Source organism: Poecilia mexicana, unplaced genomic scaffold (assembly GCF_051168715.1).
Source record: "Poecilia mexicana isolate PSO_F unplaced genomic scaffold, ASM5116871v1 scaffold_5, whole genome shotgun sequence".
Lineage (NCBI taxonomy): Eukaryota > Metazoa > Chordata > Actinopteri > Cyprinodontiformes > Poeciliidae > Poecilia > Poecilia mexicana.
Window position 1 is genome coordinate 22038217 of NW_028263374.1, and position 16653 is coordinate 22054869.

General features: G+C 39.0%; 1 protein-coding gene across 1 annotated transcript; it reads left to right on the forward strand.

Annotated features, from left to right (window-relative positions):
* The first annotated feature begins 1026 nt into the window (after positions 1 to 1026).
* On the forward strand, positions 1027 to 15953 carry LOC106904447 (CTTNBP2 N-terminal-like protein). Its single transcript, XM_014968788.2, has 7 exons — positions 1027 to 1150; positions 4003 to 4107; positions 11550 to 11783; positions 13580 to 13687; positions 13834 to 14022; positions 14094 to 14264; positions 14353 to 15953. The coding sequence occupies exons 1-7, from the start codon at positions 1112 to 1114 to the stop codon at positions 15277 to 15279; spliced, it is 1773 nt and encodes a 590-aa protein (XP_014824274.2). The 5' UTR covers positions 1027 to 1111; the 3' UTR covers positions 15280 to 15953.
* The last annotated feature ends 700 nt before the right edge of the window (positions 15954 to 16653 follow it).

Consider the following 16653-nt stretch of genomic DNA (forward strand, 5'->3'; position numbering starts at 1 on the left):
TTTATTTATTCTGATGTTTTCAACTGGGGTGACATGCAACAACCAAAATTCCAGTAATGCTTGAATGGAAAGAAATGGGGGGGGGGGGATGCATTTTATGGTATTGTATTGCTAATGACAGCTAGTTAACAACAATTAACAATTATAGGTTTTTTGGGGGGTGATAGGAACACACTCAATAAGGTATTAATGTCATTTTCAGATCTAAGATTTAACTTCAGAGAAAAGGATATTTTCTGAGTTGGAATGAGCCCTCAAATGAAAATCTTCCCTGGGCTTCATTCACCCAAGTCCATCCCTGGCTCAAATCTTAAAAATAGGAGTTTATATTTTTCTTCAAAGATGCCTCTATAATGAACAAGGGTTTTTGTGCTGCTCAGCACATTTGGTTGTCTATTTTTGCATATACGCCCCAGAATCACACCCAATGTTGATTACATTAGTAGGGAAAATATTTCTTTAGCATCATCTAAAAAGATCAGTTTCATTTTGAAAACTTTTATTAGGGAGTTATAACTTTTTTTTTCATATAATGCTATGCTTCTCCAGATTTTGGTATAATCTTTAAAAACATTTTACTCATTAGATTGAGAGCACATTTGGGTTAAAACTGTTTTGAGGATGCAAAATAAAACAACCAAATAACTACTGACATTAGTGAACACAGACATGAGACCTAGGCGACGTTATGTTATCTCTTACTACAACAGACATCGACCATTAATTTACAATTGTGGACCATTGTTGTGGAGATTATTTGGAATGTGGGACCTAAAGTCTCCACTCTATAACATTATGGCTCCCAGTAAAGCTTTTCTTCAGTCTTTAAAGCTATTTGCGAGTCTCTGGGAGACCTTTTAAGAGGCTGGTACTGCAACCTAAGAAAATCCAAACAAAGAAATCCGACCAAAACTCGACCAGGCGGAATTTATTCCGCTCCTCCTATTTTCCCATTACTACATTTTTCATTGGCCAGAGCTCGTCTCCGCTGATTTCCTATTGGTTGGTTAAGCTGCTCTTCTAGAAGTCACTTGGCCTTCCTGCGTTCCGCTGCGTCGGGATCGGGGGACGCAAATCAAGGGAAACAAATCGTCTGACAGAAGAAAAGTTCATGCTGGAGTTTAGAAACGGCCTTGAAAGACACATGAAGGTAAGAAGTGAAAATGACAAGTGGTTTCTGTTGACTATGTGAAGAAAACCTTCGACTTTTGATTGCGCTGGTTGTTCCACATGAGAGTAGAAAGAAAAGAAGAAAAGATTCACTCGAGCCTACTGCCCAAATCCTTTGACAAAAAAAAAGTATTAAGAAGTTTTTCTTCTTACTTTGAAACATTTTTTTCTCCCTTTTTTCAGTCAGATTGCCTGTTGATCTCAGTGGATGCGCTCAAAGATTTTGCTTTGCAGCGACTCTAGTTGTTAAACAATCCTTAATTAACTGAGAAGCAGCCACATATATTTTATTTATCTTTTTTTATTTTACGAGTAAAGCTGTGTTGAATTAGGTAGAAAGCCGAGTAAGGCAAGCGTGTGGCCTGTATAAAAATTGGGTTGGCTAATAAATCCAATTTAGTATCCAGACATGCTGCATCTGTTGGTGAGGGAAAAGGAAACACAGCAGACCTCTCCGGCTCTGCTTCCCCTCAGCTGAACCCCCCAACCCCCCATCTCACGGCTGCATGGTCTGAGGTATTTGTGCAGATGCTGTTTTTTCTTCTTCTGTTTCTTTTCAGAAAAGTCTCTTGAAAAATAAGAAATATTTTTGTGCACAAATGAACACTGTTAACCACTTTGCTATCTTGATTATTCTTAAAGAAAAAAAAAATGAGTGCACTCCAGATTGCTTAATGTATTGGCAGGAAGGTTTTTCCTGCCATTCAGCCTGAGCTTAAGAGCTTATAACCTCTTCTGAGACTAAAAAGGGGAATAGTTAATGGACTTTGATTGGATTAGGAGAAAGGATTTTCTTTCTTTGCCCTTATATTTTACAATCACCAGCAGCTACACTCAAACCCAGAGTCTGCTTGGTCTTCACATATATATTTCACAGTGAAAGCTGCTTCATGTTTTATAAAGATATTTACGGCTTTGCAGGTAATGCAGATGGGCTGTTGTCGTCCAAAGTGAAGCTTTGGAGGACACGTAGAAGTATTTGTGCTTCTTATGCCATCATGTTTGTATATGTCATGGTTAACTGCTCCTCTCTCAGGGAAACAGTCATGATGCGTTTAAAAGGGACGCCAAGCACGATGGCGCATGCAGGCCTTGGCAAGCCCAGACACTTCTCACAAAACGTGCACAGCACAGACTTCTCACAGTGATTATGGTGGCCTATGAAATTAGCAAGCAGGCCTGTAAAGCAAAAACTAAAGGAGGGCATGTATATGCTAGAGTTTAATTGGCGTTTTACACTGGTGGTTTAGCCACAGAGTGTTGCTGCAAAGGGGGACTAAAAACTTCTCAAGCAGATGCTGCTTGTGGTTTTTCTTCTTCTAGCTTCTGCTCACTGCTTTGCAGAAAAATGCGCTGGATACAGTTAGTTAAGGCACCTTGCAAAAGTATTCATAACCTGTGGACCTTTTTGCTTGTTGTGGTGTTTCAAACACAAGCTTTATTATATTTTTTGATTATATTGTGGAGTAGAAAGCTCGTATTTGGAAAACTGGGACTGACTTACTCCAAACCTCCAGCTGTTAAATCTAGCAAAAGGTGGTTCTGTAAAGTATTGATTTAGTTAGGCTACAAACAAAAACACATCATGAATTTTATTCTGTCATTCTCCCTCCGCTTGACCTTTATGTACTATTTTCTGTTGGTTTACCTTATAAATGCAAGTAAAATATGCTTGAATTTTTGGTGGTAATGTGTCAACAGGTGAAAATCTTCACAGAGTATAAATCCTTTTGTAAGGGACAGTGCTAAGAGGAGATCATTTTGAATATATTTTGACTTTAAGTTCATCATGGCTTCTTTTCTCATAAACTTGTGTTAAAACTCAACATCTCCTATTAGACACCATAAAACTCAGTTATGGTTAGCACAGACTGCTCAAAGCAGAAGCCTAATGCATTCATGGATCACAGCCTTTAAGCAAACTGGGAGATTTTTCAGGTGCTTCAGCCACTTAAATGGTATTTCTGTGATTCAAACACCAGTGGATGTGTGTTATTAAGTAGTCAGTCAGTCAGTGGGGTGGAGATCTAACCCACACTATGAGTCTCATAAGAAAATGATGTTTAGTGTAGTAACATGGACAGCTTTGATCTCGTTTCAAAGCGAGGCCCGCATGTTTTTACTTGGGCAGAGTGCGGCTGGATGCTGGAGATGTAGACACCGCGGGGCTTGTCAACAGAACCAACACAGCTGGGAGATTAAAGCACAGAGACTCTACAAAGGGGCTACTTCTCATTTCCAACTCTAAAATAACTGTCACAGCACCCATTAGGGTTTGAACTCTTGGCAAAACAAAAAGATATTTTAAAGTTCTGTGACTTCATCAGTTCGATGACTTTTGAACCTGAATGGGTAAATGAAAGTGGAAAAGTTTGAATCTGATTTGTCTGCAACCAGTGCCGGTTGCAGATAGAGCAGATTCTGCTTGTGGTGTTTTAATTTGGCAAAGCTTAATTTAAGTCTTCCTCTAAACTAAGCCTAAAATATCAAGGTTTTGTTCCTCATTTATTAAATAAAATCTTCCCTGCTCTACTTTGGAAAATTACTTCATTCGAAGATAATAACCACATGTCCACTGTAGGCTCATAAATAAGTGGAAGAGATTAGATGTCTGCCTCGATGTTTGATTTCTGGGAAGTGGAAAACACGGGGCTAAGTATAAATAAAAAAAAACTACATACCTGGAAAATTGTTGTACAGTCACAATGAGAAAACTGATGAGAAAGGATCATGGGCATTTCTGTGTTTCCTGTTTTAGACTTGTTTAATATTTTTGCTCAACTAAAGATATGCCTGGTTTAGATCATTTTGTTCTGTCTTTTGTCTCAACAGACCAAAGTGAACATGGAGAGCCTGAGCAAGCCGGAGTTGCTGATGCTCTTTAGCATCCTGGAAGGAGAGCTGCAGGCTCGGGATGTTGTCATTGAAGCTCTAAAGGTAACAATAATCAGATAGTAAAATCCTTCACAGCCCGTAATGGCCATTCCTTTTAAATAATGTCTCATTATGATAATCTCACGCTGTCACCTAATTAAGTGCCCTGGATGTGGACACTAAGCATATTGACTAAGCATTCTTTGGATTTTTTTAGACAAGCCTTTTCAGAATACACAGAGTTTATTAAATATGTAAATAAACAGACTTTTTTGGCAAAGTGAAATCTTGAAAGCTTGTGAGGGGATTGAGTGGCTCTGTTAAAGCCCTGGGGTAGCTTTTTATGTCTGGCGGTTTGACTCCAGTTTTCTTCTTTGAGGTAAGGGGTCTCTGTAAATTACCATGAGTGATCACCTCCACCTGCTAGTTGCCACCATATCCGACGTGATAGGAGTTGCATTGTCCAGGTTTGTAGTCCTTCGTGTCAATTGCGGACAAAGGAGGTGATTGAATGATTTGCTGGGAGTGGAAATCATTGTTCCACGTAAGAGGATTTGGACAACCATTAAGGAGTGTCCAATTGTCAAAACGTTATTATCTGAAAAACTCAAAACCAGAATCTTGGCTTGTGTTTCCCATAACAGAAAAGTGACAGAAAGTGCTGTCATTTCCTGAAGCTGGTTAAAAATGTAACTCCCATAAAATGTAACTCCCATAACCGTCACGATAAATTGTTGCATATCTTGATTACGCAGCAGCTTTGAAAAAGGTGATATCCGCACTTAGGAAACAAGGTAAACAATGCCAGAGTCTTAGTTCTCGTCATTAAAATCCAGGTTTTGCAGCCGTGAGAGCAGAGAAAGAGCTGCGGAGTGTTTTGTGCTTTTGTGTCTGCACCACATTCCTTCATTTCCCCTGTGATCTGACCATCTAAGGCAAGAGAAGTTGTATCTCAGTAGGTGCCTGATAACTTAATGTGAGCGAGGGTCAGAGTGAATAAATAAACAATGGACTTAAGTGAAGCTTTAGGGAAATGCTTTTCGATAAGTATTCATTTACTAAGCTATTGAAATACAGATACAATGAATGGACAAAAAAAAAGTTTTTCATGAGTCATGTCAGTTGCACAACTCATTCGTTGAGCTTTGTAGAGTTGTAGATGTTTTTATCAGCCTAAACTGATGGATGGAGTCTTACCTTGTATTCAAGGTAGAGCATGTAAGGAAAGGGGAAGGAATTTACTTTGGGTTATATTTGGTTTTATCTTAACACAAAAAAAAGATAATCATCAGTTAAACATTAGCCAGTGACACAAATGTTCTCTGAGATGATGAAGCACTGAACCATATAGGTAGTGTGTGTTTTAGTAATCACTTACTTGAGAAACTGTACATACATTTATATGAAGTGTAGAAATACTGTAGTAATTTCATAAAGTATCACTTCAGACGTGTGTTATTAATTTATCAGAATGTATGAAATTTTGAAAGCTCCTGAAGATGTACATTTCCAATTTCAAACTAAAAATCCAGTATTGGTGCCATCAGCTGCAATCAGCCTGTGACTCTATGCAAGAAACACAGAATAGCGGCCTTCAGCTTGTCTTCATTGTTTGTTCTGGTGTCTCTTATCTTCCTTTTTTCTAACTTCATTGCTCCTCAGTTTTTTGGCCAGTGTCCTAGTGGAAAATGAAATCATCTCCATAAACCATGTGAAACATGAATTTCTCTGCAATTTACCGGTACGTGGCTGCTCAGACTTTGGCCTTGGTAAAACACAGAGGATCAATACCAGCAGATTACATGGATCCCTGACTGACTATGGAACCTACACACTGAACTGCAAGCAACCTTGCTTCTGCATTCTTTCTCCAAACTACAAGACCTTTGTTTCCCCTTGAAAAGCAAAATGTATAGTAAACAAAGGAAGAAACAGCTGATCCTGAGACTGCAGTCCATTTGTGACTTATCACAATGTTTTCTAACCAGAGGCTCTCACTGTTACTTGTGCACCATCTAAACACCAAACATTTTTACACTCAACTCTCCGATGATTTCACATGATTGTGCGGTCCATAACATGTCGTTTCTATATTTAACAAGTTTTCTAAATTGTCTTATGTCATAGTCAAATTTTTTATGAAACAAAATTTTTGGATTTCATCATCTTCAATCCATAAGTCAACATAATTTACAGCATTAAAGGCTGGAAGTACATCCCTCAGAAATGTCTCCAGTGTGGGACAGCAAAAGGCATCTCTATTCTATTCTATGCCACTGTAATAAATGTACTTTTCTGATTTACATTTAAACATAAATACATTTTTCAGTGGTAGTCTATTTTACTAAGATTCCCAAAAAGTAGCAATGATTTTGATAATCATTTCAGTTTTTAGCAACATCCTCAAGTTGAAATTTCTATTTTTGTATATTAAATGATAATTGAAAATAAGATCAAATATCATTGAAAAGCATTGCATTTAACTTCTTGTAGACTTATCAGAAGATGTTAACACACCAAACAACTGTATGAGAAGTGGGTTCAGACATGCTTGTCTGAGTCATTGTGGATGTGTCATATCCTTGTCAGTATCATGAGAAATATTTAAAATAAACATAAATCTCTATGGTAGTAACACAGTGTAGGATAGACTTATTTTAGTAAACTTGTCATCAAACTTTGTTGAGCGTGTTTTCATTTAAAGCCCTTTTCTCTATCTGGGTAAAAAGATAAAACCCTCAAGTTTTTATCTACACATTATCAGTGCTTTTCCCTGTGGTGAAATGTAGGATATGAGATTTGAACCTATATGAGTTTTGCCTTTCTGCTTTTTTTTTTTATTTGTTTTTAGCTTTTTTTCTTTTTACAGTTCTCTAAATTTAATTGCGCAGAGCTATCAATGGCATTCTAACTATCTGCTGTGTTTCTCCCCCCCCCCCCCTTGTGACTCACTTCTACAGCTGCTTTACAAAGTGTGGCTTTCAAGAGGAAGGAAGTGTTTGGCAATGCTTATATTTGGCACTCAAAACTCTGTGGTGATCCAGCAGTCACTTTGGTTTTGGGGAAAAAAAAAGTAACTCTTTAGGTCCAAATGGGACTCAAAAATGAAAATGAGCCTTTAATTAACCGTCAAATTCTCATGGTGTGGTTGACTGCAGTTTCCAAGCAGAGCTACTTCAAATAGCTTTGCCGTCTGTTTTGCTGAAAAGTCAGTGTTGAAGTAGAAATATGAATTGCGTGTCTAGGTCTGAGATTCATCAGCTGATTAGATTGAGTGTCATCAATGAGAAATTAATTGCCTCTTTTTATCTGGAGTTGCTACTAGATATCAGTTTGGCCTTTCTCCTGCAGAGAATACGAAATGCAAACACTGGCATGATGGACAGTTTCAGCTTGAAAAAAAAAAACGGCTACTGCAATATCTTGGGCTGTAGACTAAAAATGCATCTTGGTCAGCCTCTCTTTTTGTTTTACACAGATCTTGTTCCCACCGTTGCACATCTGAAGGATTCCAGGCATGTGTCAGCGAAAGATAAGCTGGAAACGCTACAGCTTGCCATATACAGACACGCCGGTGTTGCCAAGAACTGAAGCCAACAAACAAAGCATGAATAATGAGGCTAGACTGTGATGCAGAACTGAAAGCGTATGGGTGTTTTACTGTATGATGTAATAAAATTATAATCGCGAGTGCTAAGTGTTAGGTGGCATTGGGAAAAGTCTCCTGAAACCAGTGTTTTTTTTTTTTTAAATGCCTGAAAACCACTTTCTGAAAGTGGAAGATTTGTGTGAAGAAAATGCAGCATTTCTTTGTGTTGTTTAGCTGCACAGCTATCTTTGCACTGAAGGAGAACTGAGAAGGGTGACAGGAGAAGCACAGTAGGGGTTTGCAAAGATATTTCAAAAATAGTTAGTTCTAACTGTAAAGTGACACATCAGACAGTCACTACCAGGAAAAGGGAGTAGCCTGTTGCCAGGTTACTTGACTTTAAGAATAACAATCCTGTATTAAACTTTCATCAGTGACACTGAACCATTTTTAGCTTTTTTTTTTTTTTTTTTTTTTTTTTGTACAAGTCAACATTTGCGTTTTAACATCTAGGAGTCCTGCCCTGAATAGCACATAATCTAGTTACTGAGGTTCTGAGTGGTCATGTGGCTTTCTTTAATGCTCACATGTGAGAGGCATTTTTGAATACTCCTGGGTGCAGTGTGTTTTCCTGCTTCACCCCACTCTGCCGTTTGATCCGCCTTCGCACCATCCTTGACAGACCAGTTCAAGTAACGGCAGCAAAGCCTCGGGGCCGTGCCCTGCTCTTCTTGTGCTGAATGAGCCAATACTGATGATGGGGAAATGACAAGCCTAAACCTTCTGATCTGTCTTGAACTTTGGTTCTATGTCGGCGCTAATTCATCATCCCTCCTTGCACTTCCCATTAATCAGCTGAGCTCGCACAGCTTCACTGAGTTTCTGGTAGTTCATTTTAATCTGATTTGACTGGACCTTTTAAGTTTCAAAGCAACAGTCAAAAAGCAGGTTTTTGGCTCAAGTTTACATCTCATTTGATTTGCGTAACAGCAGCACCCCTGATAAAGATATGTTCAAAACCCTTAAAGGTGGGACGTTAAATTCAATTCCTCTAGCTTTTTATCATGTTATAATGCAACTTCCTCATTAAAAAGATATTTAGAGTGTTGCTTTGGTTATTTTCAAACATGTTTGAGGAATCCTTGAATTTCCCATGGCAGCCATACAGGGTTGCCTAAGTGCTCGCTTTCACAAAGTGCTGCCTACTAGCCAAACGCTGCAATCTTCAAGTTGAACTTCTCAACCTTCTCCGCTAAGCTCCTCCAGACTAGTGGCAGCAGCAGTTAGCAAACACCTGGTGGAACTGGCATCTGCTGAGCTTGTCCACTTCTCAGTCGCAATGCACACTCTAAATTGTTTTATCATTTCATGAAGGCACTGATGCAGGTCAATTTTGTTCTATAATGACACATCCACATTAAAAATTGTTTAGTGTATCATTTTAACTCCTCACCGACTCCTGGCATAATTATGCTTTCAGCTGATGAATTCCAGTGGAGTCTAGAGGATTGTGTAGAATGGGTCCACCGTAATCAATCCTTTATTGAAGAGAGAAAAATGTAGGTTGATGGGTTAAAAAAAACAAACATTCAGCTAACTGAAAGGGTAAATATTTCAATGCAGAGATGTGTCTACATTCTTCTTGACTTCAGGTTAATTTCTAATATCAGCCTGGTATCTTTCTTTTAGAACTCTGTGATTCCCTCGGCCAAGCAGGATATAGTGTTTTCTCTAATCTCCTGATCCTGCTTTGTTGAAATCTCTCCAAGATATAGCTCTTCTGCTGGCCTAAACCATCTTTCTCTCCTCCTCACTCACACTCCAGCCCCCCCTTTTCACAGCGGACCTAAAGGCATCTGCTGAACTTGAAAAGTCTCGCCGCCATTATCTCTTTTTTGTCATGAGTTAAACAGACAGCAGGTCTGCCTTGGACAAAGGCCAGTCCGGAGCAGCTGTCCTGCTAAAGATAGACAGACACACACCATCTGTTGCTCCTTCCTCCACTCAGCACCATTTCTCTTGTGTTTTTGAAGTGTTTCCTCTCTCTGTTCCTCTTCCATTATCTGCTGCTTTAGATCTGTTAAGTCATTTGAGATGGTGATCATGCTGTGCAGAATGCAAGATTTTAGTTCCTGTTTTAGTGGAAGCAAAGCAACAGCAGTTTAACTTAAAGTGATAACTGTTTCTTTTATTATCAAATAAAATTCACTTGGAAGAGGTTAATAGATATGTCATGCAGTTTTGCAGTCTGAAGATTTTGATTTAACTTGGTAGCTCCTCGGACACTTTCAGTGTTATACATAATGTCGGCACCTAACAGATTCATAAAGTTGTGTGAATTATTACTCTAAAACAACTACCTTTATTTAATAGGTGTTGATCAAACTGTGCTGAACACAGGTTAGATATCAGTCACAGAATTTGCTAAAACTCTCTCTGAGATGAGTTAATTGAAATTTCCCAACACTGTGAAAACAACCTGATTAAGCTATTTGCAGGTAATAAATGCATTAAAAACTTTACTGTCTAGTGCAAATGCAGATTTGATTCTAACATAGCACTACTAATAAGCACTTGGCGTGCTGACCTATTTTGATAACATTAAAGTTATGAATTATGCATGAAATAGCCACCTATACTTATGCATATTAGTATAGATTACAGCAAAAGTAAATAACATTACATCATAACACACTATTTGAAATTATTGAGCTATTTGTGTTATGGAGATTGCATGAAAAATACACCATCTAACAAAAGCCTGTAAAAAAATTTTGTGAAGCAGTAATGGGGGGGTCATGCTTGTTGAATTATGGAAAAAGCACAGAGGTTTTACACAAGGAAGAATTTTCTCCCAGCAGCCATCAGACTTTCTATCACAGAACCTAATAAGTTGCTTAAATACCTGCTTTATATTCTTGTGAATATTATATTATTGCATAAAACACAATATGCCTACCCTTTTCTTTTGCTTTTTGCCCTGACTATAGTTTAGATTTTTATCAAAATGTCACAGTTTGTCTTTGTAATTCATAATCTTTTTCAGTGAGGTGCTAATTTCTAATTAAATTAAGTGTCTAAATTGTGCTAAAAATCAAGCAGATGCTTTTTGAAATGCAGAATAAATCCTTCTAATTACTAAACATTCTAACAGATGCCTGTTGGAATGGATAAGATTGCGAGCACACAGGCAACACCCAGCAACTTGAACCAAGTCTACTTGCATATAAAATATAACAATATAAAAGTGTTTCTTTTTTTATTTGGATTTAATTACAAGCTGGTTTAGTATGCTTGTAAAACACCATGTAATAATTTTACAATCGCATGCACCACAATTGGAGTGACTCATTTAAAATGGTTGGTTGTTCCACCATTTTTTTTTAATTAATTTATTTATTTACAATTTTCAGCATCACTTTTGAATGCAGAAACATCATTCTGATGTGATTCCGCCTGACAGATGTTCTTAAAAGTTTTGGGGGAACCGTCTACATGACCAGCAGTTCGCTGTTAATTTAAACAATGAAAACATAAAACATTTTTCCAATGAGTGTGGCTGACACATCGACCTGACACAGAAATAGGGGCACATTACTCCCTTTTCCTGGACTTTAAAGGCGTTTTTGTGTGTGTGTGTGTGTGTGTGTGTGTGTGAGTAAATATTTAGTGCCATCTGCTTTGGGAATTCAGTACAGAGATTAAGTAAAGTGTGAGCAAAACATCTGCTAAAAAAGGAGGAGATTGCAACGCTTTGTGAATTCCCTCCAGCATGTGTTTAAAAGTTTACATATACAGTTTAACTCTTCCCTCTGGGTCTGAGATACACGAGCCTAAGAGTAGAATCACACAGCATGACCCACTTACTAAATCTCTGTAAATAAAAGTCTGACTCCTCATTTTGTCTTCTCCTCAGGCCCAATGTAAAGAGCTGTTTATCCAGGAACACTATGGTAGGTACAACCTCAGTGACCCCTTCCACGCCTTGCAGAGAGACAGCGAAATTGTTGGGGGCCCAAACAAGGAACCTGGTCGCTCTTCCCCCACCTCCAATCCTCTGGTGGTTCTCAAACTGGTGGTGAGCCACTGCAGGAAGATGCAAGAGAAGATGCTGGCCCAGCTGGCTGCAGCTGAGAGCAGGCACAGGAGGGTGAGCCCCAATACTTGGTACTTTAAGAGATTCAAACCAAGCAACTGATGTAAAAACTGAAACAAATATATCTCTGGTGTTTATGTCTATTTCTAACAAAAATCTTTGTGAAAGCAGTGTAGTGCTTATGTGTGATGTGATAATGGATTTTTTCTTTTTCCACTCAAAGAAAAAGATCGACGGACCTGTTCATTTAGCTGCAACATTTTCACATCTATTAAATGAAATCTCCCTTCCATCACAGTCTGTTGGGTTTTTAGGAACATGATTAAATACACACTTATGTTTTCAACGCACACACACATTAAAAAGGTGTTCGTAACGGGCTGAGTGAAACAGAATAAAATATTCATTTTGGATTCAAAACCTAACTTGAATAAAAGGCAGATATTTTTATTTAGTATCTGGGGCACTCGCACTTCATAATATATGCGGCGTTTTGAAACAAGATAAATTTTACTTTTTGATGCAGTCAACCAAACTCGCTTGCAGGCATGGGCTAAAATGCTAAAACTTTCTGTCAAACCCTTGCCTTTAACCCTTTACTGCCTGAATTTATTTACAGTGGTATACAAAACATTATTTGTCTTTTTAGCACCAAACTGATTATAAACTAAGTAGAGATTGTTAATGTGTATATCATACACATTAACAATTCCTACTCATTTTAAGTAGGAAAATGAGTAAAATTAGATGCAATTGTGAATGACGTCAATAATTAGATGGCAGCACAGGGTTTCCAATACAATCCTGGGTTCAGGTGAACAAGGTATTAACAGACATCAGTGGTTCATATACATCACCTCAGCTTTGTGATGGTTTCTGGGGAATTTGTGACACTAATGAACCAGGTATTAAAGAGATGTCAGAGAGACACAGACGGAGTGACCAGAAATACCTCAGGCTATGCGGAGCATGTAGGAAAGCTGTGTCCCTACATGTTGCTGTGAACTTCCTACCAGCCAACTGACAAATTCAGATGTAAATATTTCCAGCTGTAAAAAAATAAAAAATAAAAATGAACTATGTGGCATTCCTTGCAACGTTCTGCTTTCAAACCAAAGGTTTACTAGTTTACTGACATGTCTGTTAAGCAGGCTAGCTACCTCAGGAGATAGCCTAACTAATTAACCAGTGAAACCTAACTGAAGGTTTATAATTTTGTGTAATGAAACCTGTTCAGACTTGTTATTTTAGCAAATATTTACTCTTAGCTTAAAGTAACCCCTGGTATCCAAATAAAAAAAATATATTCTTTATATCTTTAATATTAATAAATGGGTTAATTAACAGTTGTAAAAATAATTATGCTGTCCCATATTTAACAAAAGTAATTAGTTTACTTTAAAGTTTTTTTGAGAGCGTTTACAACAACAGGTGTTTTGTTTGAGTGATACTGTTTAACTCTGAGGTATTTACTGAAAGGTGTCAAACCTTGAGAATAAGAAATTGCCCCATAAGCGGGATCAGCAACCTTTACAATCCAAAGAGCCGTTTTTGCCCTCAGTCCAGCTTCGTAAAACTCGTTTCGAGCCACAAATGTTACCTGACCTTTGAAGAAAGATAACTCATAATTTCTGATGAGTTTCTACAGTAGAACATTTGTGTCAATATTACTCACTTGCATTCCTTTTATCCCTATCTAAAAACATTAGTCTATAATGTATCACTTGTATCCAAAGTTATTAAGAGCCACTGTGGAAGGTACAACGAGTCATTCTGCAACTCTGGACCCACAAGATGTAGATACCTGGTTCAGGATGACTTCTTGTTCTACTATTTTGTGTTTGCTTTAGGTTATTGCAGACCTGGAGGAGGAAAAGAGGAGGCATGCTGAAGACACAGCAGAGGGAGATGATGTCACCTACATCCTGGAAAAGGAGAGGGAGCGCTTACAACAACAGGTGCTTTGTTTCAAAGACATTTGCCTCGGCCAGAAACTGAATGACAGACTGAATTTTTAACAATATGAGCTGTATTATAGACAGGAAACATAATGTCTCCCAACTAATGACAGTTTCTTGATGGCACGTCTGGTCTTTGCTCGCAGCTGGAATTTGAGCGGAGTCAGGTCCGCCGTCTGGAAAAGGAGCAGAGACGGATTACTGAGCAGCTCGAAGAAGAACGGGCTCAGCACAAGCAGCTCTCCTGTGCTCTGGCCAAAGAATGCAAGTGGGCGAGCGCCAGGGCTCTGGAGGAGGGTCACCGCCTGACGGAGCTGAACCGCAAACTTGACAAGGTCCTAACATTTTGAATCCAAGTACCTCATCCTTTTGTTTCTATTATTAACATTTGGCTTTATACAATTAGGAAAAAGATGCCTGTCAGACTCTGCGAAAGGAGCTGGAGGAGGAAAGGATGCGAGCCCTGCGAATGGAGGCGAGGGTGGAGGAGCAGCTTGCTGAGTTCGACACAGAGCGGGAACAGCTTCGCTCGCGGCTGAAGAAGGAAGAAGCTCATTGCTCCGATCTACAACAACAGGTGTGAACACTTTGACAAACTGCACCTTGCGGTGGTGCACTTTCATTGAATTACTTCATCTCATGCATTGAATTTCATTTATGATAAGGTGGAAGAGCTGAAGAGGAAGCTGGAAGAAGTGCAAGGAGTCTTTGCCTCTTCAAATGAGGCAACAGGAAGAGATCGAGTTAGAAAGGTTCCTGCAGGGAGCTTATCAGTGGACAGCATTAAGGTTGAGGACATTGAAGGAGACCATGCATCTGAACAGCCAAAGCCCCAATCCTACTGTCCAGGGGAGGCCAATGGGCTTCATATGTCAAGTGTACATTCAGAGAAGATGTCCTGTCAGAATGGAAATGAGACACAAACATCGCTTTCTCACTCCGGTGCAGCATTTCCGTCTCAGTCTCGTTCCTCACCCTGCACTTCGCCTGTTCTTGCCAAATCCACCACAGGCAGCGTGAGCCAGGGCGGATACCAGTCTCCATATCAGGCTGGGATCAATCAGCGTTTCCACGCTGCGTGGCACAAGTTCCAGGGTTCCTTTGAGCCAGATTCACAGGTCCAGCCTGCTCAACCTGTCCCCTTGCTCTCACCAAAAGAGCTCTCCCCTGTGACCAGTAGCTCGTCTCCTGAGGCCAGCCCAGTCAAGCAGATGGCGCGGAGCACAGTCACTCAGGTTCTGTCCCGGTTCACCTCCGTCCAGCAGAGCGGGTCGCTGAAACAGGGCACGCCAAATAACTCCCCGTTTGGTACAGACTACCGTAGCCTTGCAGCACCCCTGTCTCCTGCCACTGGTAGGGCCACAGGGGCAGTTCCACAGGGAGTCCGATCACCAACCATCTCCAGGGTGGAAAGGGGAAACCCCCCGCCTATTCCTCCGAAGAAACCCAGTCTGGCCCAGGCTCCTCTCTCTCCAGCAGCCGTTCCAAAATCTGGCAACCATTTCTCAGAGACCGCCTTGTCGGGTAGCTGTGGCCTCAGCTCAACCCAGGAGGGCGTCAAAGAACTCGACATGGTGGTTTCATCAAATTAACACATTGTTCAGCCTTCAGATACTTAATTGCGGGATCATCTAATGGTTATACCTGAGACTTACACAAGTCAGGATTTATAGCAGTTCTTTAACAAAAATCCCCCTCATAATGTTATATGTATTTATTGTATTTTAAACATCAACAGAGGCACTATCTTAGGTGGCAATAAAGAGCTAAAGTCTAACATCTAAAAGAAAAAAAAACAAAAAAACATCCACACTAATGAGTTCTCATTTGATCCCCGTATACGAGCCTGAAGTGTTTTGCTGGTTAATTAAAAAAATAATAATAATAAAATCATCATTGAATACTACAAGTTTTACAGAGGTTTATATGCTACCAAGTCTTACTTTATTGTACAGTCTTAGTATTAAAAGTTATGAATGTTTCAGAGTCTATTAATCACACATGACATCTACATTGATTCTTTGATATTCTCTTTGCGTAGTGACGTTTATCAAAGAGAATGATTACATGCAGTTACTGTTGGAAGAGATTTTAAAGTTGAATGTTATGCCTTTGTCATTAGCGGAATCCTGCGTTACTTAACTATTAACCTTTGCTGTAATTAGTATCAGGGTTCTTCCGCCATGTTGGTTATTTCTGCCTTTATCACATGCTTTACATACCGGCTGAAAAGTGATGTATTTAATAAACTACTCTCAAAGTTAAAGTGTCTTTGTTGTAATTGACAACCTTATAAGGTTTGTGTATATTTCATAAAAGAACAGTCTGATGTGTTAAACCATTATGGCCTTTTTTGTATAGAGTTTCTAAGTACTTTAATTCTTTACCTGGGCAGTAGAGTTGTGATGGACTGATGATTGGTCCACTGGGTCTGTCCTTATGACAGCTGGGACAGACCCTAAATCTGGAAGTAAGGAAACATTGAACAGGACAAAATGGGCAATAAAAATAAATTAATGTGTTATTTTGGTCCATTTCTACTTTTAAAGTGGAACAAGTTGCTTATCTCTTTAATGACTACCAGCAATAGTTGCAAAGTTGCACTGTCCTTGAAATTCCGCCAGAGGCCACTGTTTCATATGTTTTTGTTCGGTTGACTTTTTTCATCATAATGCAGCATTATTCCTTTAGTTTTCTTAGAATTACATTTTACTTATGGTTTACATATTTACATGACATGTTCCATTAAAAAGACTTCAGTATCTATACTAAGTTGTTTGTCTTGATCCAATGAGTTTTACGTTTAACAAAAGCTGGAGAGTAATACATATTTGAGTTCAGTTGAATGTTTAGTTTGTTTGTTTCAGCATGGCGTAGTCAGCTGCACATGAAGAAGTATATGTCCCTGTTTGAAATCCTTCTTTTACTGCAAACATCAAAAGCAGCTTGTTGTTTGCACGGAAAAG

What these genes read in the sequence shown, in the direction of transcription:
- LOC106904447 (XM_014968788.2), top strand. Translation starts at nt 1,112, where the DNA reads ATGCTGGAGTTTAGAAACGGCCTTGAAAGACACATGAAG. An exon ending in CTGAGAGCAGGCACAGGAGG is followed by an intron (nt 11,784 to 13,579) that starts GTGAGCCCCAAT and finishes TGTTTGCTTTAG; the next exon opens with GTTATTGCAGACCTGGAGGA. An exon ending in GGGAGCGCTTACAACAACAG is followed by an intron (nt 13,688 to 13,833) that starts GTGCTTTGTTTC and finishes CTTTGCTCGCAG; the next exon opens with CTGGAATTTGAGCGGAGTCA.